The 27,396-nt window shown below is 45.5% G+C and overlaps 1 protein-coding gene across 3 annotated transcripts in view; it reads left to right on the top strand.

Moving 5' to 3' along the window:
- COL14A1 (collagen type XIV alpha 1 chain) overlaps positions 1–27,396 on the top strand; it is a 513,241-nt gene that overhangs the window by 452,121 nt on the left and 33,724 nt on the right. For all 3 annotated transcript variants that reach the window (XM_085605041.1, XM_085605042.1, XM_085605043.1), the window contains 4 exons: positions 7,018–7,071; positions 7,480–7,533; positions 8,726–8,779; positions 25,180–25,251. In XM_085605041.1, the coding sequence (XP_085461167.1) occupies positions 7,018–7,071; positions 7,480–7,533; positions 8,726–8,779; positions 25,180–25,251 (234 nt within the window). The remainder of the gene's footprint in view (positions 1–7,017; positions 7,072–7,479; positions 7,534–8,725; positions 8,780–25,179; positions 25,252–27,396) is intronic.

Genomic DNA, 27,396 nt, shown 5'->3' with positions numbered 1-27,396 from the left:
TTTTCTTGGATCCCTCCCGAGCTTAAAAAGATATTTGATTAGTTCGGGGTCAAGATTTGGGGTCTGGCAGGCTTTGTCCTCTATAGAAGGCCTGGAGCATTCCGCTCTTAGTAAATTGCGAGTATCTCTCTCCAAAGGGTTCCTTAGCCATTTCTTCATGAATTTGCCCACGTGTTCTTGGGGAAACCATTCTGAGCTTCTAGGATGTTTTATATTAAGGGGAGAAAACATTTCTTCGTCTAAGGAGTCTACAATTTTGTCTTTTGACGAGGAACGGAGATCGTCCTCAAATGGTTGAGAATAAAACTCCCGGTCATCCTCATCTAAATCCAAGACATATTCGTCAGGAAGATCAGAGGCATCATCGTCTTGAAAATCATCGTCTCCCAGCTGGAAATCATTAAGTTGAGCACTTCAATATTTTGTGCCGCTAGGGACACCCAGATATTTTATGCCGCTGAGGACACCATTATGAGTTGTGCCGCCAAGGACACCCGATGTATTTGAGGTGCGGTGACCTCCCATAATAGCTGAGGTGCTGGGACCTCCCATAGTGCTCTTGGGGATAGAATGATCAATATTCTTAATCTTTTTAAGTCTTTTTCCCCTTACTTCGATGAGATCGTCAGTAGGTAGGGTATGTTGGTTCTCAATAATATCATCCTCCTCGGTGGGGAGTGATCTCTTTGATGACATAACTTTAGATAGTGATTCCAACATACAAGATCTCATTTCATTATAGATCATGCTTTTGAATGCTTCGTTATCCATACTAGGGATGGGAGCGCTAACCTCATCTGAGTCTATATCAGACATAGTATAGATGTGAAAGGATTAGATAGTAAAAAATAACAGGATAGGATAAGTAGCGCCCCTTCTTTTTTTATATATATATATTATTAATACATTTTAAGCAAGTAGTCATGAAAAGGGAGAGAAAATAAATTGCACGAAACTGGGGAAAGTCGGTGGAAGAGAGCCACAAAGTAAAGCTATGTGAAACACAAATTGAAGCACTAAAAAGCGCTTAAATAATGAATAAGGATGGATTGCAGCCAGGAACGGGCGTCCGGTACACTATCAGCTGATCGGGGGGCCGAGCAACTGTCGGTGTGCCCGAGCACCCGATCAGTTTGAGCCCGTTGCTAGGGAACAAGCTCAGCATTGGCAAGAAATGAGGAAAGTACCTTGGCAACGCAGCGACGTTACGAGCGCGCCGCCAAGGTTCCCTCCTCAAAAAGGCACTCTCTGAAAATATGGAGTCATCGTAGGGGGACGCCTGACTTCGTGGTGAAATTCGGAAAGAAAAGGGGGGGTTGGATGGCGGAGATGCGTGAGGTGAGAGCCCGATTTAGGGCCTGCCAGCGTTTTAGACTCGAGAAGAAGAATATTTTTTACAAAACCAAGGATTTGTAGACTTGTATATCTCTGGGTGCACCATTCTGCTTTGTTTCGAATATAGCGCTATTCCAGCTGCAGATGTTGCTGAAACCACTGGGGCTTCTGTTATAGCACACGGTCCTCAACATTGGATTTCTGCCTGTCCAAGTATGCTTTTATTGCCTCTAAGGTGCACTTGAAAAGTACAGAGAATCCTGTTTTACTTAAGGGATGATGTACTGGAGTATGACCTGTCCTGGTCCCACCAATCACCGTTGTAAAAGGAGGTGACACAAGAGAGAGGCTGGTGCAGCCATCTGGCCTGAATGAGAGGAACACTTGTCTGCCCATTCTTACAACTAAGAGTAAAGGGAAGCCTTGAGACTATACTTGGTGCTGACTCAAGTGGTGGAGCCTGGATTATCATTTTTTGCTGGATGTCCAAAATTGACCCATCCCTTAGGGGCTGGATCAGTAGCTACTAGATGCTTTAAAGTGTTGCGTAGCTTTGCACATGGGGCATCACAGACATCTGAAGCGGTTAACGCTCTGCCCTTAAGCTTTATTGAGTGTGAGTGATGTTAGTGGTGATACAGGAATATGCCATTTTATTTTGTCCTCTGTTTGTTATGGTGCTGTTGATCGCATACATTTGTGGTTTAGAGCTACAGCTTTAAACTTCCCCTTGGGTGCAGCTGGCTGGCACCCAGATCACCTTATCCTACAGGTGCCCAATTCTTTCCCTTGCCACCACTGCCCTTTTTGCTGAGTTATAGATCTTCGGTAGTCTTCCCATCACTGTGCTTGGGAAAGCGAGCAGCTGCTTGTTGGGTGATCCGATTGGGAGCAGATAATGGCATGTGCCACTGCTGGTCTTTCTTTGACTTTTAGTAAGAAGTAGGGTTGGACTAGGTTCATGTATAGCTATAGTCTGTTTATCACCCGGCCAACATATTGCTCCAGGGACAACCTTTAGTTGACAAAAAGTTATTTACATTTGTTGAACTTATGTAGTAATTTATCTCTTAACAGAGTCTCCTTAGTCTTGATATACTGTTCTTAGTACCTGCTGTAACCTATGAGCACGCTTTATTTCTGTCTGAGTTCCACAATAACTACTTCTGCTCCATCCATTGTTTGAAAACTCCCAGATAGACATTGGACAGTGTTGTGTCAGCCCTGGGTTTCCGAAGAGCAGAGTAATCGCCGGATATTATCTGTTTGCCATGGACCCCTTTACCGCCTCAATCAGGAGACCCTGGAGTAGGTTCAATCACACATTAAATCATATGGACCAGAGCGGGAACTCTTATGGGACCACTGAGAACTGTATCACCTACTCACGCGTGTTCATTATTAGATTATACTATAAGTCCATTTCAGAGTATTCTGAACAGCCTGAGCCTCTCTTGGGGGGCTCAGTGCAGTATGAGATTTGTGGGGACAGTCTACAAATACAAGACACATCTTCAAATGTGGCATATTTCACAAATTCAGGCAGAATCGAGTTTAACACTTTATTAGACATGTGGTCCTGGTGTTACGTTTACCCACTTTCTTTAACTATAAATCAGGGAAGACACCCCTCTTTTCTACCGTTCATGGCCACATTTGGGTAATGCTACAGGCAAAGGAGGAAGCTTTTCACACTAAATAATATATGCTCGGATATTCCTGAAATCATTCAAGCCTTACCTGTTGCTCGTATCTAAGCAACAATGTCAAAGCAAGTTTGGAGATTAACTTGTCTTTGTAGATTTAGACGAAGGAGGTTTGGAATCTTCTTGAGTCATCTATGGGCCTTTGATCTGGAGGAGTCCGTTATGTTATGTCATTTGTGATCCATTAATCTTCCATCTTTGTAAATGTGAATGTTTTTCTCACTCCCGCCCATAGCTTGTTAAATAACACGGACTGATTGACTGATACAATGTCTGATTAGAGATGTTTAGCTGACCCCTCTCTCCCTAAGCAAGTCTCCTGGGCTCAGAGGTGCCAAGGAAGTAACAAAAGTTCAGTGTGTCAAAGTTACAAAAATCTCATGGCCTACAAGGCATATAATAAGATTTTAACAGCAGAGTTATGTTTTGTTTCTGCTTAACTTTCTATGAAAAGGGACAGCAACCCATCCAGGTGTCTCACAAGAACTTGGCAACACCACTCCCTTTGGGACAACTTTTGACCTATATCATGTGCACAATAGTGTCCCTATTAACTCATAATTAAGTATTCATATGAATGGATGCAGCTTTAGGCAAACATGCATTGGCAAAGCCAATATGTCTCACTTGTGCAAGAACTATTGTCTTTGCCAATGTGTTTTAGCTATCTTATACACCAACGTGTCTGCTGTTCAGCATGGCTAAAAGTTAAGGGCGTAAAGGAGTGTGCTGTGGAGTGTCACAGAATGGCATGGGGTAGAGTATTGTAGAGTAGCATCGCGTAGAGTCGAGTGGCGTACAGTGGCATAGAGTGGCGTGGTGTGCAGTGTTGTGGAGGGAGTACAGTGTTGTAGGGTGGAAGAGCATAGAGTGGAGGGACATGAAGTGTCATAGAATGGAGAGGCATAAAGCAGAGTGGAGTGGCGTAAAGTACAGTAAAGTAACATGAGTAAATTAACGTGATGCGGCATAGATGAAGTTGCGTAAAGTGGACTAGTGGGGTGTAGATTGGAGTAGATTGTAATAGCGGGGCGTGGCATAGAGTGTCATGGAGTGGCAAAGAGTGAAGTGGCGTAGAATGGAGTAGTGGAGTAATGTGTTGTAGAATAGAGTGGAGTAAAGTGGCATGCATTGTTGTAGAGGGAGTGGCATATTGCATCGCAGAGTAGTATGTCATAGAGTTGCATAGAGTGGAGTAGAGTGTTGTAGAGTAGAGTGGCATAGAGTGGAGTACAGTGTTGTAGAGTAGAGTGGCATAGAGTGGAGTAGAGTGTTGTAGAGTGGAGTAGAGTTTAATGAAGTAGAGTGTCATGGAGTGGAGTGTCTTAAAGTGGCGTAGAATACTGTGGTGCAGATTAGATTGGCATAGAATGCAGTGGCGTAGAGTGCATTAGTTTTGAGTAAAGTGGTGTAGAGTGCATTGGCATAGAGTGCAATAGTTTAGAAGCAGACTGAGGAAGAGTAGTATAGAGTGGTGCAGCGTGGAGTGGTGCAGCATAGATTGCACTGGCATGGAGTACACTGGCTCAGAGTGGAGTAGAGTGGCATAGAGTGGAGCTGTACAAGGTAGACTGGAATGGTGCAAGGTAGAGTACAGTGGTGTGGAGTAGAGTAGCATAGAGAGCATCGGCATAGAGTGCAGAGGTGCAGAGTAGATTAGAGTGGAGTACAGTGCAGTGGTGTAGAGTAGAGAGCTGCAGAGTAGAGTGACAGACTGTAGTGGCATAGAGTGCATTGTTGTAGAGTGCTAGTGGCGTAGAATTGAGTGGTGCAGGATAGAATGGCATAGAGCTCTGTGGCAGAGAGTGCACTGTTGCAGAATAGAGTTTCTAGGGTGCAATGCTGTAGAGAGGCGTAGAGTGCATTGGCGTAGAGTGCAGTAGCATTTAGTGGTGCAGAGTAGAGCAGAGTGGCGTAGAGAGCAGTGGCATAGACAACAGTGGTGCAGAGTAGAATAGAGTGGCTTATAGTACAGTGATATAGACTGTAATGGTGTAGAGTGCATTGGTTTTGAGTAATGTGGTGTAGAGTGCACTGAATTAGATTGCAGTGATTTAGAGCCGAGTGGCATAGAGTGCAGTGGAGTAGAGTAGAGTGGCGTGGAGTGGTGAAGAGTGATGGACAGTTCAGTGCTGTAGAGTGCATCTACGTAGAGTAGATTATTTCAGCGAAGCGTGACGTGGCGTTGAGGTGTGCTGGGTAGAGTGGAGTGGTGCAGGGTGGAGTGCAATGGTGTAGAGTAGAGTGGCGTAGAGTGCAGTGGTGCAGAGTAGATTAGAGTGGCGTAGAATGCAGTGGCGTATAGTGCAGTAGAATAAAGTCGAATCACGCAGAGTAGCGTGGCATAGAGGGTAGTAGCGTAGAGTGGATTGGTGTAGAGTGATGCAGAATAGAGTGCAGTGACATAGAGTTCAGTGGTGCAGAGTAGAGTGGCATTGAGTTCAGTGATGGAGAGTACAATATTGCAGAGTAGAGTTTCATAGAGTGCAGTTGCATAGAGTGCATTGGCATAGAGTTGAGCAGAGTATAATGGTGTACAGAGCTGTGGAATAGAGTGGCATAGCGTAAAGTGGCATAGAGATGAGTGTTGCAGAGTACAGTATAGTGGCGTAAGGTGCAGTTGTGCGGGGTACATTGGCATAGACTGCAGTGGCGTAGAGTGCATTCATTTTCAGTAAGGTGGTGTGGAGTGCATTGGTGTAGAGTGCAGTGGTGCAGAGTAGAGTAGAGTGGCATAGAGTGGAGTGGCAGATGGTTGAGTGGGGTGCCATAGACTGGTGTAGATGCACTGGTGTAGAGTAGATTATTTCAGAGTAGAATGAAGTGGCGTAGAGGGGAGTGGTGCAGTGTATAGTGCAGTGGCATAGAGTAGAGTGGCGTAGAGTGCAGTGGTGCAGAGTAGACTAGAGTGGCGTAGAGTGCTCTGGAGTAAAGTGAAATGATGCAGAGTAGAGTGGCTTAGAGTGTAGTGGCATACAGTGCATTGGTGTAGTGCAGTACAATGGCATAGAATAGAGTGGTGCAGAGTAGAGTACAGTTGCGTAGAGTGCAGTGGTGCATAGTAGAGTAGCAGAGAATGCAGTGTTTCAGAGTAGAGTGTCGTAGAGTGCAGTGGTATATAGTAGTACAACAACTAAAGTATCCCTTCCACTTATTCAAACAGATGTTTCGTTGGTGTTGACAGACACAACCCACGTTGAGTACTAGCAGTTGCATTTTACAAATGTTCTTTAAACAGGTTGATAAATATGATTTGCAGATGATAACGCATTTTTCTTCCTAGACCCAGGAATCTGCCTGGTGCATAATGAATGTAATGATTAATTTCAGAAGTTGAGGAAACAGTAACCTGGAGCCTGTCACTTTTCAAAACCCAAACGGCCTCTCTCTCTCTCTCTCTCTCTTTCCCTCACCCCTCTCTCTCCCACCCCTCTTTCTCTCACCCCTCTCTCTCTCTCACCCCTCTCTCTCTCTTTCTTACCCTCCCTCTCTCACTCTCTCTCTCTCTCTTTCTCTCTCTCTATATATATCCCTCTCTCTTGCTCTCTTTCTCTCTCTCTCTCTCTCTCTCTCTCTCTCTCTCCCTTCTCTCTCTCTCTATATATATCCCTCTCTCTCTCTCTCTCTCTCTCTCTCTCCCTTCTCTCTCTTTCTCTCTTTCTTTCTCTCTCTCTCTTTCTTTCTCTCCCTCTCTTTCCCTCTCTCTCCTTCCCTCTCTAGCTCTCTCCTTACTCTCTCTCGCTCCTTCTCTCTCTTTCTCTCTCTCTCTCTCTTCCTCTCTCGCTCTCTCCCTCTCTCTCTGTTTTTCCCTCTGTCTCTCTGTTTCCCTCTCTCTCGCTATCTCTCTCTCGCTCCCTCATTAATGTGAGTGAAACCGCACCTCAGGGGCGATGAATGCTGCTGGGCTGCCTGCAGTGGCATGTGCCTGCTGTGTACATGCGATGTGCAGTAACTACATCCAACTCTGTCTTGACAGGGACCACAAGGGGAGAAAGGAGACAAGGGAGATCTGGGTCTTCCTGGCCAGCAGGTACGTACCTTTATATTTGCTCCAATCTCCCAGCAGTGCATGAAGCTGTAATTCTATTTGTACAAAAATACACGTTTTAGTGACACTCCGTGGTCGAGATTACGGCACGCGCCGCAGGCGGGCTGACATTGCGATGGGCGATTGTTTGGAAATGGGTGTGTTTGATACGGATGTTTAATAAAGGGAGGTGAATATTGAGACAGTGTGATAATAATAGTGCCCTGGAGGGGCGCGCTGCAGGGCCCTTCCCGTCATGCTTTGCTGCAGCATGCACAGTCACGCGCAGACACGTGCCTGCAGCCCCGCACATGGGAGCGCGCCCACACTGAGCAGCTCCGGGTATCAGTGAGTGAGCGACAATCATGGAAAAGTGCCGTTTCTAATCGTGATTTGTTTTGTTGTGTCCAGGGCATTCCAGGAGGGTCGGGATCACCTGGACGGGATGGGAGCCAAGGCCCCAGGGTAAGGAACGTTTATTTGTCAATATTCTTGAAACTGGGTCTTCTCTGCTGCAGCAGCCGGCACTGCAGAGAAACACGGGGTCTCTGTCCGTTATTACTAAGACCCCTATGAGAGTGCAGGCCTTAAAGCAATAACATAAGTGTTGATCGGCGTACAAATGGACAAGAGACGCCCCAGATAGGGAGTTTTTCTGTACCTGGAATATAAGAGCTGGACATCACTTCTAGAGTTATAAAGTTGAATTGCAGAGAGGTCTATCTATCTATCTATCTATCTATCTATCTATCTATCTATCTATCTATCTATCTATCTATCTATCTATCTATCTATCTATCTATCTGTCTGTCTGTCTGTCTGTCTGTCTGTCTGTCTGTCTGTCTGTCTGTCTGTCTGTCTGTCTGTCTGTCTGTCTGTCTGTCTGTCTGTCTACTATGCCACGTTATATACCTCTCTGCATCTCGTTTAAGTTCTTCTCCCTAGTAACAGTTCTGGACTTTTCCCCACTGTTTACCTCCATTCTGTGGCTCTGTGCTACCTATGTCATCTGTAAAGCACTCCTCTGGTCTTGTGGCTAGGTTGCTGCTTTAGAAATACTTCACATAAATACATGTTTCTACTAAGTGTCTGCCAGTTTGTCTGTCTGTCTCATTGTTTTCATGTCTGTGCCTTCAGTTTCTCTAGATAGTGCGTATTGCATGCCTAGTAACTCAATGTGCTCTGTTTAGAATCTAGATATAGTTTTACATCTTGAGGATGGGGCGGGTGGGGTCAGTATAGTATCCCTAGATCCGCAATCTAATAGTCATTGTACTAAATATAGAATCTATGGCTAACCCAGAACATCTAGCTAATCTGTGTAGTATGTTTAAATATTTGACTTTCATAAAAAGGATAATGATATATTAATGAGTGATTTAGAAAATATTAATTTGGAGATAAGGATTCGTTTGTATAACATTATTTTATATTTCTGAAAAGGTTTGCTAATTTTTGCATCCATTTAGATGATGAAAGGAGGAAAATAATCACCTCTAAGAAAGTTCTTATTAGCACCTTAGGGATGAAAGAAGCTTGCATGGGTTATATGTACATCCAAGTTTCCCATCTGGTTATAATGCTATCAGGGCTCAAGTCCTATTTTTGGACATATGTTTGCTGGAAACTGAATTGTGTATGTCTTCTCTTCATGCAGGGAGTACCTGGCAAGGACGGATCTGCCGGCCCACCTGGCCCTCCAGGACCAATGGTAAGAAATTGTCCATATTTCTGTAAAAGTCATTATTACCATTCCAGTTCTGCATGAATCAGAAACCTAGAAACACATTGGAAAAACACCAAGCTGCTGGGGTCAAGACAGCATTTATTGTCCGGTAGATTTTCTCTGTTTTGCCATCCCAAACCCTAGAGAGGTTGACTCACGAATTTTCAGGAAAAAAGTCTATTGCATATGTATGCTTCCTTCTAAAATACTGGAAATGATGCAGCTAGTCATCAGCAATCATAGCTGTTGGTGGTGCGGAGCACTGATAATAGTACGGAACACTGATAAAAGTGTAGAGCACCTCCAGACTACGGCAAAACATCTGCACTTGCTGGGGGTTCACTATCAACACCTGACACACCTGACTCCCTCTCAAATGCGTGGAGAGTCTAGTATCTCGAGCTTCTGAGCATGACCGTCGATACTCGATCAGGCTGCCCCTTCTAGAAGATCTCTTGCAGCAGCAGGGGAGGGTTCTCCACCCGAACCTGTCCAATCTTCTCCTTCTTGCGTGGAGATTGAGCAGCAACAGTTCGCAGCTTTTGACCTTCCCCTCAAAGGCTGGAATGTCATCTTGGCAGCCAGGTGTTCCTCCATCAAGACGGTGTACACCTGCCATTGGTAAAAATGTGTGGCATGGTGTGCAGAAAAATCTGTTGATTTCCTTTCTGCCCCCTCTTTTTGAAGTTCTCCTTTTCAGTCTTCCTCTTGCCCAGCAGGGCTCTGCTCTGGGCACTCTTAAGGGCTAACTATGTGCCATTTCTACCTTCTTGCGGTTGCCTGATCAACCCTCTTTGTTTAAGGCCCCATTGTATATAGGTTCCTCAAAGGTCTAACTCATCTCTTTCCTCCTTCTCCATTCATTTTGTCTCAATGGGACCTTAATTTGTTTTCAACTTTTTGATGTGCGCTCCTTTCAAGCCTCTACACAATTGTTCCCTCAGGCTTCTCACACTTAAAACAGCCTTCCTTGTGGTGATTACATCTGCCCGTAGAGTGAGTGAGCTTCAGGCCTTTATTTAATTCGCCTTACCTTCAGTCTATCCTAACAAAGTGGTGCTTTGCACAAGGGCCTCCTTTCTACCTAAAGTGGCCATCCCTTTTCATGTAGGCAAATCTATCACCTTGCCTACCTTTTATGCTCCTCCACATCCCTTTAAAGAAGACAAGAGGCTCGCCATCTGGACTAAAAAAGGGCGTTGTGATTCTACCTGGAATGCACACAAGAGTTCCAGGTGCACAACCAACTTTTCATGGGTTATGTTGGTGTAAAGATAGTTTGGGCGGTGCAGGAGCAGACAATTTCCAGATGGCTCGTTCTCTGCATCAAAATCTGCTACCTCCTGAAGACTTGCACGCTCATTCCTCCAGAGCTAAAGCTGAGACAACTGGGTTAGCTTGCCGAGTTCCGGTCCTGGACATCTGTCAGGCAGCAACATGGGCTTCCCTGCACACATTTGCCAAACACACTGCCTGGACAGTCAAGTCTGCAGGGATGGGCACTTTGTATGTTCAGCCCTGCAGGACTTTCTTGTTTGTAATTAGGTCGCAGACCCTCCTCCGGGAAAGGTATTGCTTTGGTATGAGCACCAGTTGAGTTACAGGCAGACACATTCTTTTTTGTTAGGCATGGGGAGATTTAGTGATTTGCCCAGAATTACAGGATGTCGAGCGTCCTTGCCGAGACTCAACCCGGTTCCCCAGCTCCAAAGTCGACTGCCCTAGCCGTTAGGCCATATCATTATCTATTCAAAGTGTTAGGAATCTGCGGCTAGAAGACTCTATCAGATGAACAAGTTACTTACCTTTGGTAACGCCTTATTTGGCAGAGTTTCTATCTAGCCGCGGATTCCTTAACGACCCACCCATCCTCCTCTCTCTGTGAACGGATCTCTAGGGACTAGGATGACTCCTTTCAGGGCCCTAGTTTTGACACACCTGTGGTCAGTGTTCTTCATGGCTCCGCGCTTATGGCGTGGAAAGTCATGAAAAGAAACTGACGTCAGCCCGCCTGGTTGGCACCCATATAGGTACTGCGACGTCCCATTTGGCGTGGACTACTCCAACGACCGATGCAGGGCCGATAGACGCCCCCTACCGGCATGCAGGTGTACTGCTCGTGAAAAATCTTCTGCATCTAGTCTGAGGCATGGGAAAATTCAAAAGGTAAGGAATCTGCGGCTAGATGTAGTCTCTACCAGATAAGGCGTTGTCGAAGGTAAATAACTTGTTCTTCAGGCTCATGATCGACACCTGGCGACGGTTGTTTTGGAGCTCAGCTTACTTTTGATTGGGCAGTGCGACGCTGTGGTTGTGTACTGTGCTTCCATGAGCACCAGCCAAAGCAACTAAGCATCACTGCAATCCTGACCAGAATAGTTAACTATTTCCATAACCTTTGCCCCTCTCAGTCACCAAAGTGACAAACGGGCAAGGGAGCATCACACTCGGCCATTATTCTAAGATGGGGGAGCTACCTAGAGCCGATGTTCTGCTGTGTGTGCCATGTGCGATGGGCGGAGCCCCCCTCTTGACGAAGTGGAAGTTTCCGCTTACATCTTACCAGCTCTGCCCGGCTCCTAGTTGAGGGGTGGTGGGGGTCTGAGGCTGGGTCTCCCCCATACTCATGTGACGAACAGTCACCGAGTTAATTGATACCACAAACAATTATGTCTTTTGTGAAAACACGGTATGGTAAGAAAAACAGCTAGTCGGTTGTGTGACATGCAGGTTAAACACTTCAATGACTCAGGCCACCCTCAGGTGAGTGAGCGTTTGAGAGATTTATAGGTGCGCCTTGCTTGCTTCAGTGCCTCTAGGCGCCTGTCAGCGGAATGACGGACTGCACGTAGTGCGAGGATTTAAGGAGGACAGTTCGAGTAGTGTTGGATTAGAGCTTTAGTAAGAAGGGGGACTTCGGAGGGAATATTCTATTTTAGTGACTTTACAGCAGATTCATCACAAAATGGCGGTGTTAGAAGGTGAGCCAGCCTTGTTTGGGATTGCTGCATGTGCGTATTTCTTTGCTATATTTTTTGGGATGTTACTACTGAGTTTTGTTTTTTAACTAACATGAAGGACGTAATGTTGCAACGACATGACACTTGTAATAAAAAGAATAGGGTTTATTTACAAGCCCCTTGCGCCGCCAGTGCGTCACTTTTAATATGGTCGCTACTGTAAAAGGCTCCTTGAAAAAATGCCAATCTGAGGTCTCTACAAATGAAAGTGAAGTCTCCACGGTCCGTGCTGAGGAGCGGGATCGGACGCTCACAAATGTTAAGCCCCGAGCTGGGCCTCCGTGAGACCTAACAGTTGCATCGCAGAAAGAGAGGACAGTGCTTTGTCACTGTCCTATTCCCCAAGCTTCAGTCTCTTTAAGAGGGTACAAGTCATGTAGGCATGCATCCATGATGTCAGATTGGGAGCCACGGGAACATTAAAGGAAAGAAAAGATGGCGTGGTTTTACTCCTACAAATTAGCTGTCTGTTAAAGCGCGTGAACCCCGTTAGAAGAGGTAGGCTTGCCATTTTTTATTTACAATGATTTCTTGCTTGGCATTGTGATACAGGTAGTTTCGCGTTTTGCATTTATTCAACGAAATTTCCTGCCGCTCCTCAAAGGAACTCGGCAATCACAGACGTTTTTAAAGCATCGCGCCGCAGATCCGGTAATTTCAGTAGTCAAGAACAATAGTAGTTCTGCAAGGGAAGAACACCCTCGCGTCGAGGTCACCGGACCACGGAAACCCAAATGAATTCTAAGCTCATTTAACTAGGAGAGCCATGGCCACATTCCACCTATGGCGGGTATTTGAACTGTCAGGTACGGGAACCACGGAGGCCCAAAACATGCCGTCGATCATGCGCTACTTTAGCGAATCCGTAGTTTCTTCATAGTATTTTGATATCACACAGCATCGAGGTTCGCATTACGAGTTATGGCCCGGTATCACGCCCCACTGTGCAACAGTAGTCCCAGCCAGGGTCAGACCGGCCTATAGGGCAGTCTAGCAGTGCCAGAAGGGCTGGTCTGACCGGTCAGTGGGTGAGCCGTTATTTGACTGTTACTGGGCCAGTTTTTTCTTTACATTTCTCTGACATTAAGACACGGATTGCCTGAAACAAGCACAATGCTGCACTCACACCTGTACAGCATGTTGTTTATAAATACAAAACTTTGCAGAACGGGTCCACTTTTTTTTTAATTCAACTCTTTCGCTAATGAGGATCACTTTCACTTTGGTGCAAGGTTCTACTTTCAGGTCTAGTTCGACTCTGGTCTCAGCAAGTGGACATGGCACAATTAGGCAGGGGGTGTACGACCGCGCTGTATTTCAGAGCCGAGTTGCTCCACAAAAAAGTAGAGCATGACCGGTGGCATTTTTTGGGCCTCCGTGGTTCCCGTACCTGACATCTCCACCTGGCAGTTCAAGTACCCGCCATAGGCGAAGTGCCTACAATTGAAGGGCAATGGCGGCCAGAGCCGCCGCGTGCGATAGACAGGGCCCCTGACAGTCCCTCTCTGCTGTCAGTCTGTGCAGCCACATGTCCAGAGCAGGGGCTGGATTCCTGAGGCATGAGGCCTTCTGCTGTGGGATTCCTGTAATTCCTGCTACCTCTCACAGCCTCTCAACAGCTACCTTTTTCAACTCAGTGACATTTCACGAAGCTGAACATTTTTCTTCCTCGCTTTGTCACAGCACACTGCTTTTTAGAGCTGGGAAAACTGAACAAGTAGCGAATGGATTTCTGGCGCGCATAAGGGCATCTCCTTTGGAATAGCAGAGTGAACAGTTTGTCAGTAGAAATAATGCCACATCATTATCTGGGGTTTATAAACACTGAAAACAGACTTCTTTTGGAAACGCTTTAATGTACCCCGCACTTGGTGCTGCACTGCCTCCTAGCGCTATTATTTTGCATCCGCAAAGTCTCACCCTCCAGAATACGAGAGCCAACAGTGGCATCGCCATGCTTTGGCATTAATATCTGTGGCACTAACAGTGTTTACTATAAAGAGCCGTGAGCTCGACGCCAAGCCTGGCCCATGTACAATATGGGAAGCTGCCCATTCATTCGAGAAGGATTGAAAAGTGTTGAAACATAAATGCACTTCAGGGTTTGAGCTAAGAAAAGGCACTTTGATTACAGAGGTATTGAAAAACAAAGGCACATTCAGCTTTGCAGCGATTAAAACGATTATGCTTCAGCTTTTGTTTTAGCGTTTGTGCCCCTTGGCACCAGCGCTGGCAGTGCTGTTCCAAGCCAGAAATAGACTGGGCACGTCTGGGGTTGTCGTGAACGCACAGCATCATGGCAGGTGCTGCAGCGCCTCCTTCTGGCTGAGTCGTGCATTGCATCCTGGGCAGGACTGGTCATGTCTCCATCACTCTCTGGGCTGACAAGGGTTACCTCGACCCTAGATCGAAGACGCGGAATCACAGGCTAGTTCACTTGCACCGCAAAAGGAGTAGTGCCATGCAAATAACAATGACAATCTCTCAAACATGTTCTAAGTCTCTGGCAGGACCATGCGCAAAGGCAGCAGGAGAGACTCCTCCGCCCCCAGGGTCGGAAAGACCTCATCAGGCATCAGTCCTTTTTGGGCAGCTGTTTTCGTATAATCCCACCACATGTATTTACAGTGTTAGGGTTCTCGACACTTAGATTGCTCTTTAACACCAAATATCAGGACCTAAGCACAGTATTTGCCCCACCACAAAAAATGGTTAATGCTGTCCAACAGCTCAGTGTTCTGGCCTCAGCGCTTCGAGGCCATAGCTGTTGGATTTTAAGAGCTGTTCTTCTGGTCTCCCCAAGAACCTTTCGAAGCTGAATTGCCAACTTTTTGGTACCTTCTCGGCTCCATGAGTGCTAGCACCACAGCTACCCGTCTCTGCTTCTTGAAGACGTCTAGCGTGTTATTCTCACATTAAAGCAACGTGGTGTCTCCAGCATTAGCCGTGATGTCCCTCTGTTCCTAGTGTTCATCAGAAGATCTGCAGATTATGCCTGGCTATCCCCTGATAGCTCTCTGATCCACATTTCACCGTCTGCTCCGCAGCGCTGGGAAGCCCTTGGATAGCTATGCACTCTATAAAACTATAAACATAAACAAGTAAGAGTGCACTTCAGGTTGGTAAGGAGATAAGCACCTCAAAGTGCCTCCAAAGTTGAGTGGCCCAACTTTAAGTTGTTTTACAAACCTCCACCACCAAAGACCCTCTCTTCATTGTGATATCAAAAGCGCTCAAAGGCATACCTTTTCTGGTTTATTAATCTCATGCCAGCCAGCCTATCTCTAGCTAAACAGCTTCATTCAGTCTTGGTAAGAAACCTCTTATAGACCACTTTATTCATTCTGCCACTCGTTTGTTTCAAAGGGCCCTAAAACCCAAGTACCAAAGAAACTGGGCTGGGGGAGGGTTGGGCTCTCTTGTTTTGGTGCGTGGGGGTGGCAAAATCTGCACCAAATCTACTTAATTAAGGATTATTAAACCCCCATCTTGTTTAATAGGAGGATAACTGCTACAAAAGCCTTCAAATAGTCACTTCAATATTTTTCAATTAGATTTTCCACATCCGGATCCACTGGCGAGGCCTCTGCCATCATGTGCGACTTGACCTTTATTTTTCCCCTGTAGCTCATAAATCAGTTGCGGAGCAAAATGCCCATTTGCTGGAGTTTGCAAACCTCCTGCCTCATTAATATGTATAAGACAGGAGCCTTTTTGTGTTCCGCTTTAAATGTGTGTGAAAACGGCAATGGAGGCCACAGGTGATAGCAACATTTCATCCTTGCAGTCATATTTCCTGAATACTGCTAACATTAAAAAAAATATATCCCTTAATTAATGGTATACTTCTGTTTTCCACCAAACAAAAATTCTTTGTTAGCAAAATTGATTTGGCAAAAAATTCAGCCAAAGAATTATTTAAAGCAGTATTAGATCTGACGTCTCCACACCCTGCTACAGTTCAGTCTAGTCAGGAACTTTGCGAAAATATTGCCAAATTCTTCCTGGACAAAGTGTAAGTGATATTTTTGGCACTCAATGGCTCTACTGCAGTAGGAAGTATCATAGAGAAGGAGGACCATAAGCTCTCCAAAGTCCCCCCTGGCGTCCGTGATAGATTTGAGGCCTTGTCCACAGACCAAACACGCAGCCTTCTCGAAGTGGCTAGATCAGGGTCACCATATGACCCTTGTCCGGTGGCTGTAGCCAAATTAGCGGTGGAACCCATCACCCAGGTACTCACGCCCATTTTTAATGATATGATTGATACTGGGCTTTTTCCTAAGCTCTGGAATGTGGCATCAATTCTACCCCTACTCAAAAAGCCAAATTTAGACCCGAATGACCCAAATAGTTTTCGCCCAATCTCACAGCTCCCTTTACCAGCAAAACTGATGGAAAAGGCATTAAATACACAACTTGGTGCCTTTCTCCATCAGACCAAGGCTCTGGATCCAACTCAATATGGCTTCAGGGGTGGTCATAGTACGGAGTCAACGCTCATAAAAACAACAGATGAGATTCCCCTGTACTCCCCGTTGTTACCACTGGTGGGGCTACCCAGGGGACGGGCATTCTATACGGAGCACATGATGCGGGTGTGGATGGATCACGCGGTAACAGAGGTGGGGATGTTGTTCTCTGGTGAGAGCCTGCAGCCTTTCGAGGCGCTGGTCGGAGACTTCGAGCTCCCCAGGGGCCAATTCCTGCGGCATAGACAGCTCCTCCTGGACTGCCGTAGGCTGTGGGGGGGGATTGAGGCGGAGCCCCCTTCACACCCGGTCATTCATGCGGTACTCCAGATGGGGCCCGGCCGCCATTTAGTCACATGGATATACAAAGCAGTGAGAGCCCTGCGGAGCCCAACGCTGGCGACCCTCAGGGAACACTGGGAAGATGATTTCCAACGGCCTCTGCATGATAGGGAGTGGACGAGGGCTCTAGAATACACTAGGAAAGTGTCGCGCAACTATCGGTTTAAGAACATTCAGTTGCATATCCTGCATAGGGCGTATCTAACCCCTGAAAAGTTGCAGAAATATTTCCCCGAGGGGGTGTTTGGCTGCCCTAGATGCTCGGAGCCTGGCGCCTCATTTAGGCACATGTTTTGGGACTGTCCGACGCTCTACAGTTACTGGCAAACGATTCACGCTGCCCTAGAGACGGTCACAGGGCTCCAGGACCTGGGCACATGGGAGGCGTGTGCGCTGGGAATTCATGGTCGGCATAAGCGGCAGAAAGTGGAGAGGAGGTTTGCTTTCTTAATGTTGATCCTCGCTAAACGTTGCATTGCTATGCATTGGAAGGCGCCGGTGGGGCCCCCCATAGCGGCATGGGTGGGGGCTGTCAAGAAGTGGGGCAAGGCGGAGGAAACCACACTCAGAACCGAGGAGGCCCGGGGGATGCGCAAACACCCGATCTCCATGCCCTGGGCCATGCTCATGCACACATTCACGCAGGAAACTGAGGCAGTGGCGAGTTTGGGAGTGATAGACCCATCGGGGGCGCCCGCCACTCCGGACCCCACCCCGGGCAACGCGCAGGCAGGTCCGGCACCCGGTGTCTCGCAGGGGTTGCCACCAGGGGCCCCACAGCCAGAGTCCTCATAGGCCAGGCGCGCTGCTCCTGCCCCCCCCCATGCCCTCTCCCCATCTCCGCGTCCGCGCCCACACCGGCCCTCTCCCACTTGATGGTCCGATCACAAGAGCGCGCAGCTACTAGTACTCCCGATGGGCGACACAGTGCACCCCTTTTCCCTGGTTTTTCGACCCCCAGTTAGTTATCGGTTAATCAATGGCCGCACTACCATAGCCTCTGCGATGCCCTGTACAGGGGGCTCAGGCGCATAGCACGGCACCCCGGCCGCGAGGCGATCTTGGCGCACTCCAGCAGGGCACACTCAGAGGCTGGAATCGGGCCCATATCTGCAGCCCCACTCGGGACAGCGATGAACGGCCTGAGGAGCCGAGAGGCTGCTAGATTGCAAGAACTATGACTGGGCGCACCTGCAATGTACATCTATGTGTCAATGTCGGTATCGTATGTGCCTGTGTTTTTTTTCGCTGTCTATAAATGCCAATAAAGAAAAGTTTAAAAAAAAATAAAAACAACAGATGAGATTAGGAAAGTAGTTGATCAAGGCGGAAAGGCCGCCTTGACTCTACTGGATTTATCCGCGGCCTTTGATACGATCCATCATGACCTCTTGATGGACTGATTAAGGTCATGCGGACTTCGGGACAAGGCTTTGAATCTCCTGCAATCCTTCCTTATGGATAGAATACAAGTGGTATCCCTGGGTGAATACCAATCAAAACCCTTTGCTCTGCCCTGCGGGGTGCCGCAGGGGTGGTCATTGAGCCCTACGTTGTTCAATGTCTATGTTTCCTCGCTGGCCCATATTATTAACACCTTTGGTTTTGATCTCACCTCCTATGCGGATGACACCCAAATCGTGGTGTCTCTTTTGCCAGGACAGGAGGTGGGTATGGATAACCGTTTTCAGTGAGTGGTTGGATGGCGAAAAACTGCCTAAAGCTCACTTCAAATAAAACGGAAGTCATAGTATTTGGGAATGGTCCTAACTTCTGGAACCCAAGCTGGTGGCCATCAACACTGGGATCGCTTCCTGTTCCCATGAATAAAGTAAAAAACCTGGGAATACTAGTAGACGACAAATTAAACCTGGGCGACCAAGTCAATGCAGTTTCATCATCAACCGCGTTTGTTCTTAAAACAGTAAAAAAAATATTGCCATTCCTGCCAGCAGGGAGTCAGAAAACAGTGGTCACCGCACTTGTTTTCTCAAAACTTGATTACTGTAATGGCCTTTATTTAAACATTCAAGAACACTTCTTAAATAAACTCCAAAGGATACAAAGTGCGGCTGCCAGATTACTTACAGGGGTGCCCAAATTTGCGGCGATCTCCAACGAAATTAAAAAGCTACATTGGCTCCCGATGAAAAAGCGAATGCTTTTAAAATCTGTGTGCACTGTATTTAAAGCACTCCAAGGTATTGGACCGGAGCACTTACAGAAACAGTTTAATCGGTACATACCCACAAGAAATCTACACTCAGCAGGAGCTAAAATGGTGATAGTCCCGCCCACAAAAAAGGTATCATGGGAAGGACGAAGATTTGTCTTCGGAGCGGCCAAGGCTTGGAATGACCTTCCGGCCCATCTCAGAAATGCCACAGATCTGTTGGCTTTCAGAAGGGCCTTGAAAACATGGTTGTTCAATAATTACATTTTTCTGTTGGTGATAGCTGTAATGACAGGTAACTAGCGCCAGGACACCCCAGAGTAACTGTTGCGCTTTACAAATAAACTTAACATAACGTAACATATAGGGGCTCCTTTAAAAAATAAAAGTAATCATTAATGGAATAGCATTAGAGGATCGTACAACGGGTCAATGGAAATTTGTGCACACCTCTTTATGGGAGCAGCCACCGTTCACCAGGTAGATTTCCATCATGGCTTGTGCTTGTTAGCCAGGCTTCTGGGTGGGGTGGACATTATTCAACAGGTGTGGTGATGTCAGCAAGGGCAGGGCAGCAATCTGTTCATTGGCATCCTTTGATTGGATTGACACTTGGGTGATCTTGGTGTCCAATGGCCTAGTGGTTGCTGTTTCCAGTCCAGATTGGTCTGCCCAAGTTCCACTTATGCATAGCATATGTAAAGAAAAGAGTGTACTCGGGCTTGATGAATTTATAATCACTTCTTAATAAGTGATAACCAATTAATGCTGCTATCACTTGCCGACATTTAGTTATGTCACGTACACATTTGATCATTTTTTAATTCTATATAATTGTCGTATATTTTACCAATAACTTAACCATTAGAAAGATTAATGTTTGGATAACTCTAACATATTTTATTCTGACCAATTTATCTACACAGAAAGGTTTTTTGCAAGAAGTATATAATACATTGTTGAGTAAAAACATTAATAAAGTTCAGTGAATCAAATCACTCAAAATCTCATTTGTGATTTAGAGGCAAGGCACTTCTGAATTCAGTATCTTTATTTACAGTTTGATTCAGGATCTTTGTTTTCCTCCTTCCTTAAACATTACAAGTAATTTTGTTGATTCATGATTGTTTATATACATCCTTGTCTTGGAAATTGTCGATGCATTGCGGCCATAAAATTCCTCAAAAGCATTCTCAGGACAATGTTTAGGGACAAGTGCACTTTTGCGTAGTAACATGGCGTTCACCATTTGCAGGGAATGGTGCATACCCATTCATCCCACCTGAGGTACCTCCATGTTGGTAACGAAAAGAAGTTCTCCATCAGGAAGCCTTTCTGGCTGTCGTTACCATTCTGAAGGGTCTTCCTCTTGCAGTGGCACATGATGAGCCCTCCCAAGATTGTGGCGATGCCTGACACTATTTTGCCTTCCTTCTCTTGGGACTTGAAAATATCTCCCTCTGTTCACTTTCAAGTTCCAGGTGAAGTAGATCATCTGAGTGATGACCTGGCTGTCCTTGGTTGCACCAGTGATATACTGGAGTGCTGACAGCATAAAAAACAGTATCTTTCCCTTGATTGTCAGCTTCCTGAGTCTACAAAGTCCCTGCTTCGGATTTGTCCAACACAGCCTATCTTCTTATGCCTCCCGCACTGCTCCCGCCACTCCATTTCGAATGCCTAGGATCTTCTTTTTTTTCCCTCCACCATTCCCCCTCTTACTTCTTCCCCTCCCTTCCTCCACCTTCACTTCCCCCAAATGCAAAGGTGAGTGGTTTGCCTTTCCACTCACATCTGACATGCTTTCCCTCCTCCACCCATTAAGGCTAGCATAGTGACCTTGTGCTAAGAACTATCAGCTTTCCTCCTCCAAGCCTACCCCCGTCAGGACATGCAACAATGAAAAAGAAAAGACAGCATGGAAATAGAAGCAGATGAAGGAAAAAGAGACAGAAAAAAGGACCAAATCATAACTACACCAATTCATCAAATTCATTGAGTATCAAAAAACAACATGCTAAGCACAGCTCGTAGGAGCTGAATAGTGCAGATGCAGATTAAAGGGCTATATCGCTGAATTAGGACTTATTAATAATTTACTGCAGAAGTTCCTGTTCCTCAGATACATCGCAGGATAAATGAAATTGCCCTTTTACTAACTCCTTCAATTTGGACTGATGCGCGATCATTTCCTGGGCACCCTGTGCTTTGAAAAGATAAAGCATTTTTACAAATTCCCTCTTCCATTTAGCTGCGGATGCTGACATATCGGAAAATATGCGGCAGAGAGGCTCCTCTAGTGAACTGAACTGCCTCTGTTTAATGGCTTCGGATAATACTCGTTCTTTCACCCGGAAGTCTCCAAAGTTAACAAGAATTGTACGCTGGAATTTCTGATTTGGAAGCTGTTGAGCTGGAACGGGATTGGCTTTTGTCAATCTGAGATCCCTACAATTTCCGGGAGAACATGCTTCTTAATGAAGGCATCAATCCATTTGAGCATTTGCTATCCCTCCAGACCTTCTGGACCTCCCACGATCCGGAGATTCGAGCAGCATGAGCGGTTTCCCAACTCCTCCAGCTTAAACTCTGTTGAGGATTTTTGCTTCTGAAATATAGAGACCTTCTCTGGCATAATGGCCACTTGATCTTCTAGCTGTGAAATCTGAGCCTCCGCTCCTTTGAGCCTCTCTGGAATTTGAGCCATGGTCGCCTCTATTTTTGAGTCAGACATGGAGAGCTGCAATCTCTGGGGTTTGTGAGGCTTTGAGATCCCTTATTTCCTCCAAGATGACATTAAGCATGAACTTAACGACCCACTGCATCGTAAGTGGCTGGCCCCCAGAGAGCAAGTCCTCTTGTGCACAGTCCGGGCCAGGTTCATTCTACGCCCTGCTGCCTTGGGCAGTCTGCTTGATTTCTCCTATCGGGCATGGAGCTTCAGGTGTCTATGCCAATAGTTATTTCAAAATGACGGGCTCAGTATCCGGAGAGAGTAGGATGGCTGCCCGTGGAGATTGTAACACCCCTGGCTGCACTTTGTCTGACTACATAAGCTGATCAATGCTGGAATTCCCACCGAAATTCGGACCAGTTTTCGCCTTCGTGAATAGAGGGCATTTCATAATTCCCTTCAGCTTTACAGTGCTGGCCTCCTGCTCCTCTCTCTCCTGAAGGATCTCTGCAAGGTATTATCGAAATAGCTCATTAATCTAATCAGGTGAGACTGCGTCTGTACAGCTACCCTGAGGGTGTCTGTGGTCTCATGATCTTCCCCTTGAGAGTCACTATGATCCTGTCCTAGAACACTTTCACTTGTCCTTATATTGTATTCTTTTGTGTTACTAGACGTTGTACAATCTTTATGTGAGGAGGCTGTATGATTAGCATGTGCTGCTGCTTGTCCCACTCGTTTTTTCACTCACGAAGTCAGACCTGACGTATCAAAGTGGGTTGCAGCGCCTTGATGGTTTAGAATGACTTCACATTTTTTTTGTGCACAGTAATTCTCTTTTTTTCAAACTATGTATTTAATAAAGTGTCCTCCTATGGTCCCGCACGCTGTTTATCTGGGGAAATCTTCCCTCTAAGGATGGCTGGTAAATAATAGAAGCAACTTCTGGCCCCTCCCTAGTGAACCCCAACTGGGAAGTGCTCTACTGCAAACAAGGCAGCTGGATGTACCCCCAGATGGGAAACCTGGTGGGCACTGTGGAGGAGGCACCATAAACTTGCATACTCTCCTGATCTTTCCTGCGTGGTGAGTCCATAAAAAGTGGCTTAAAGCAATTTATGTGCGTCTACTTTCACCTTCCTGCACAGATCTGGATGTTCACGGGTGACAGTAAAGGCAGCAAAATCTTCACTTGCGTCACACCGCTGACGAGTGCAGCCTGGAATTTGTTTCCCCCATCTGCTTGGAATTTATTGCATGCAAACAATGCCGCTATAAAGACCGCGGTTAGTCCTGGCCGTCGAAATCCGCCATCGGGTGCCGTGCATCACAGAGTGCTGCATGTAGCGTTCTGACGTGGCAGAGGAGGAGGAGCACTGGCAAACTCAGCCGATCAGCCGCATTCCGACCCCAATTCCTCCTAGAATCTTCTTGAAGTCCTGCTTGAAGGGGAATGGCGGTGGGTCCCACAGGCTGAAATGTGGCATCTGTCAATAGGTGCAGCCTGAAGCTGCAGCTTCAGTGAATGCTGATCTGCACATCATCACTCCTTTGATGTCCATGCACTGCCTCATGTATTTGATTGCAAGCTTTATAACACAAACAGAAGAGGTGAAGGTGGGCAGCCTTGTTTAACCCGCTCTAACTGGACCAGGAATGGTTCTGTTTTCCATCCATTAACCAAAGCAGTGTTAGAGATGTCTCCATGCATTGAGCTCACCATCAGTATTGTATAGGGCCAGCCATGTAATATAGATGTAGTATGATAAATTCAATTGAAAGGAACATATATATGCACATGTCCTGCAGTGGCCCCTTTTTTGCCACTTCTGTTTAAATTACCATACAGCTGATGTTGTGCCCTTTTTCACAGGATCATTGTATCAGACCTTCCTAATTAAATTGTCATGTGTACTTTCACACTGGAGCTACCTACTTCTTCAAAGCTAAGATGCCATGAGAAAGCTCCTGGTAACATTAACAGCACTTCCTCACACTCTTCGTTTATTGGCTGTAAAGTGACTGTGTTAAAGTTTGTAGTTAGTCACTTTTTAAGCATAACAAAGGGTGCATCTTCTCAACACTAATGGAAAGTGGCAACAAAATTAAATTTGACATGATAAAGACATTTAGAGTAGCATAAAGGCACTGAAGTGCAATTATTGGTAAAGATATCCTGTTCATACATACTTTATGAAAAGATTGCTACTGGTTGATAAATATTGAATGAAGTATAGACGTCATGGCATTGTTGGGCAGTGGCACGCAGATTGGTCCATGCCATATGTGCAGGAAGATTTAAATGATACAACATGTGTTTACTATTGGTAGGTTGGCTGAAGCAACAAGGCAACTTTAAGAAAAAATGGTGCTTAGTAAACCACCATTGCAACACTGCAGTAAGAAATAAAGAACGACATTCTCCATAAACAGTTTAAGTAAACGTATTAAAATGTATCAAGACAAATACGACTCAGTCAAGCATAGCGGATAAGGTATTGAAAAATTATAACCCCCCGAAAAAAATGAATGACACAAAAAAAGTTCATATATCACATTCAAAATTAATGGAAAATAAAAGTAATGAAAAGCATTACCAACAGAGTACTAATCAGAATGTTGTAACTTCTATTACTACTACAACGTCAAATGAGTGTTGTATACAAAAGAGTACATATTAGTGTTTTCCACGTCACTGTTAATCTGCTATTGAGTTATGTGTAGAGGCTGTTTGCTTTATGTTCAGAAAGCGTATGTCTTTCTAACTAAGGTTGGATGAGGAAAAGAGAAAGAGGGAAGAACTAGCACTATAAATAAGTAGGAAGAGCACAAGTATATAGCAGGGAGATTATTGGAGAATTGATGTATAGTTATGAAATGTATGCATCATATTTTCAGATGTTATTGTATCTATACGATTAGTATTAAATAAACATTTTATGAAAATGTATAATAAACTATGTTATGTATGTGGTACTCGTATAGCTCAAATGTATCTCAAAGGGTGCTGCGCGCTGTGCAGTGGTAAAGATGCAGCAACACGTGATTGGAGAGGAGGCTAGGCTTTGGGTGTAGACGTGGGCTGGTGCTGCGCTGTGGTGCTGTGATGTGGTGCGCCTTCAGGTCCTTGCTAAAGCGGAACAGGGTGGGGGAGTTTGGAGTTATTACAGTGATGTTGTTCCAGATGCTAGGTGCATAGATGGCGAGGGCCTGTGCCCTTGGGATTTCTGTTTTAAACCATGCTGCCTTCATTCTGATGACCGCCAGCCTGCGGGTGTGCCGAAAGCCATGCATAATTAAATAATGCATAATTAAGTATGCACAAAGAAAAACAGAACGAAAGACAAAAATACATTGAAGTAAAACGATGGGAAAACAATAACCACTTAATAACAAGGCTTTCATAAATTTGACTGTGACCTTTGCCTCTCTGCATTGGCAGTGGCTGACTTTTGAATTCTTGTAACTCGGTGCAAAGGTTGAAATGTGTCCCACTGACCTTTGTCTATAGAAACAAATATGTAAGTCAGAAATCCTGACACAGCAGTGAAACTAGAGGCTGTAGTCGACATTTTCCTGCCAAATGATACTGATTTGGGGTCTCAGCCAGCTGCCTTACAGATAAGCAAAATGCACATTTAGGGATCCAAGGATCATGAAACAGTCCCTTTTAATAACACTGTTCTTCCTTTTGTCCCACACAGGGTGGACCCGGAGCTCCCGGGGCCCCAGGGGTACCAGGAACGATTGGACCACAAGGTGACATTGGGCCAACGGTAAGTACACAAATACACTCATTAATAGCATGTCCGGGTGATGATTTATATTTCCTTAGACTTTTTTCTCTCCTCCCAGAAGAGCAAATTAGACAAGCTTGGACATATTTTTGAAAAGTTCTCAGAACCACCTTCCTCTTGCGAATTCCCTAAAGATTGCTGAACACAAGTAGTCACCACATAGCTTTGTAGTGTGTCCAGGAGGCTGAGTGATGTCAACAAACTCTCTATTTTGTTTAACTCTTTTTTAATCTTTTAACTGCTATTGATTGCCTGTGTCATGCGATAAACATATTGCAAATATGTATTGTAATATTTAAGATGTACATTGACCTTTACTCCAAGCAAGCAGCCTTCTGAAAGTTGCCCTCCAAGTTCTCCTGGAATGCCAGGCTGTTCACAGCATCTAATTCCGTTAATGCATTTATTTATTATAGGCATAGAAGAACTCATCCTATAGGGGATTCAGTAACATTGTATAGCATTTGAGCCTGCTGCTAATGGCTATACTGGTTGTATAACGAGGTAGAGGACATTTAACAAACGGTATAGCCTGAGTCAGAAGGGTTATAAGGCTATTAGAAAATCCCACCCACTGAGGGTAGAATGTTCTAAATTAAAAAGGGAGATACAGAAACAATGTTTATACACAAGGCCATTATTAGCCCTGAGCCTCTTTGTTGTCATCAGTGGAGTTCGCAACACTCCAATGTTCTACTATAGCCTTATAGCCCGCCGTAGCTGGCTATACCGGCTATTAAAGGCCCACTCCAGCGTTAAACGGCCCGAGCCAAAGGCGAGGGCCTTTAACAAGGGAGCAGGACTATAATAGCTGGTATAGCCCAGCTCCGAAGGGCTATAAGGCTATTAGAACATTCTGCCACTAGAGGGCAAAATGTTCTAACAAATAAAACAAAGGCTTCAGGGAGCGCAAGGGGATTGAGGGGATTGAAATCCCTTCAGGCTCCCTGAAGCCTTTGTTCACAGCCACAGCTGTGAACAAAGAAACAGTGGAATGTTGGAGCTCCGGGCTTATACCAGCCATTATAAGCCCGGAGCTGCGCCATTGTTTTCAATGGAGCTCCCAACATTACAATGTTCTAATAGAGCCTTACCGGCTATTAAAGGCCTGCTCCCGCGTTAAAGGCCCGAGCCAAAGGCGAGGGACTCTAACAAGGGAACAGGATTTTAATAGCCGGTATAGCCCTGCTACGAAGGGCTATAAGACTATTAGAACATTCTGCCACTAGAGGGCAGAATGTTCTAACAAATAAAACAAAGGCCTTTCAAAGCTCGAGGGGATTTAAATCCCCTCGAGCTCCAAGAGGCCTTTGTAAAACATTGGAATGTTGCTCTGCGGACCTTTACCGGCCCGTAGAAGCAGGGAGCACTCTATTGTCTTCAATGGGGCTCCCAACATTCCAATGTTCTAATACACATTATATTATAGAGAAACAGTACTAGCCTTAAATAACAGAAGTACCCAAATCGGCATATAGATCTGTAAGGAGTTCAGAGATCACAAGCAGACTTCCAAAACAACACATTCCACAAGTGACAGCTGCCTCGTGCTGTCATGCTAGCTTAGTATGTATCACCACAATAAGTCTATTTGAAAGACGCGCTGTACAAAGGGAACCATTGCTAAAGCTCACATCTTGACAACTCCCTGCAGCTAACAGAGTGGAAGTAGTAGCATTCATCATCAAACATTTGCATGAGGTTGGTGTTTCAAGTGATAAACCTTGCAATAAGTCAGAGCCGCTGCATACAGTATAGAGGGTTGGCCTCTGAAACAAACCTTCTTTACTCTCATGTTTTACTCTTAAAACATTGAAGTCCTATTTATTGATATTCTGAATACGGACAGTAAAACCTTCCTTGGATTTGGCTGTACTAATAGTTTTGGCTAACTTGGTATACATGTGTCTGACCAGCGTGGGAGGAGTCTCCTTGGCCTTCATCAATATACAGTTAAGACCACTTTGATAGCAATAGTTTGCATACTCTTGGTAATAGCATGCTCAGGGCCCACTGTAATAATGTGATCACTCACAGTACATGGGACAAATAATCCAGGTTTGTATAAGGACATTGTAAGTAACAGATTAATTGTTAGGGGTATTAAATTCCAAATAATATATG

Source organism: Triturus cristatus, chromosome 5_1 (assembly GCF_964204655.1).
Source record: "Triturus cristatus chromosome 5_1, aTriCri1.1, whole genome shotgun sequence".
NCBI classification, from domain to species: domain Eukaryota; kingdom Metazoa; phylum Chordata; class Amphibia; order Caudata; family Salamandridae; genus Triturus; species Triturus cristatus.
This window is presented reverse-complemented; position numbering and strand designations above follow the sequence as displayed.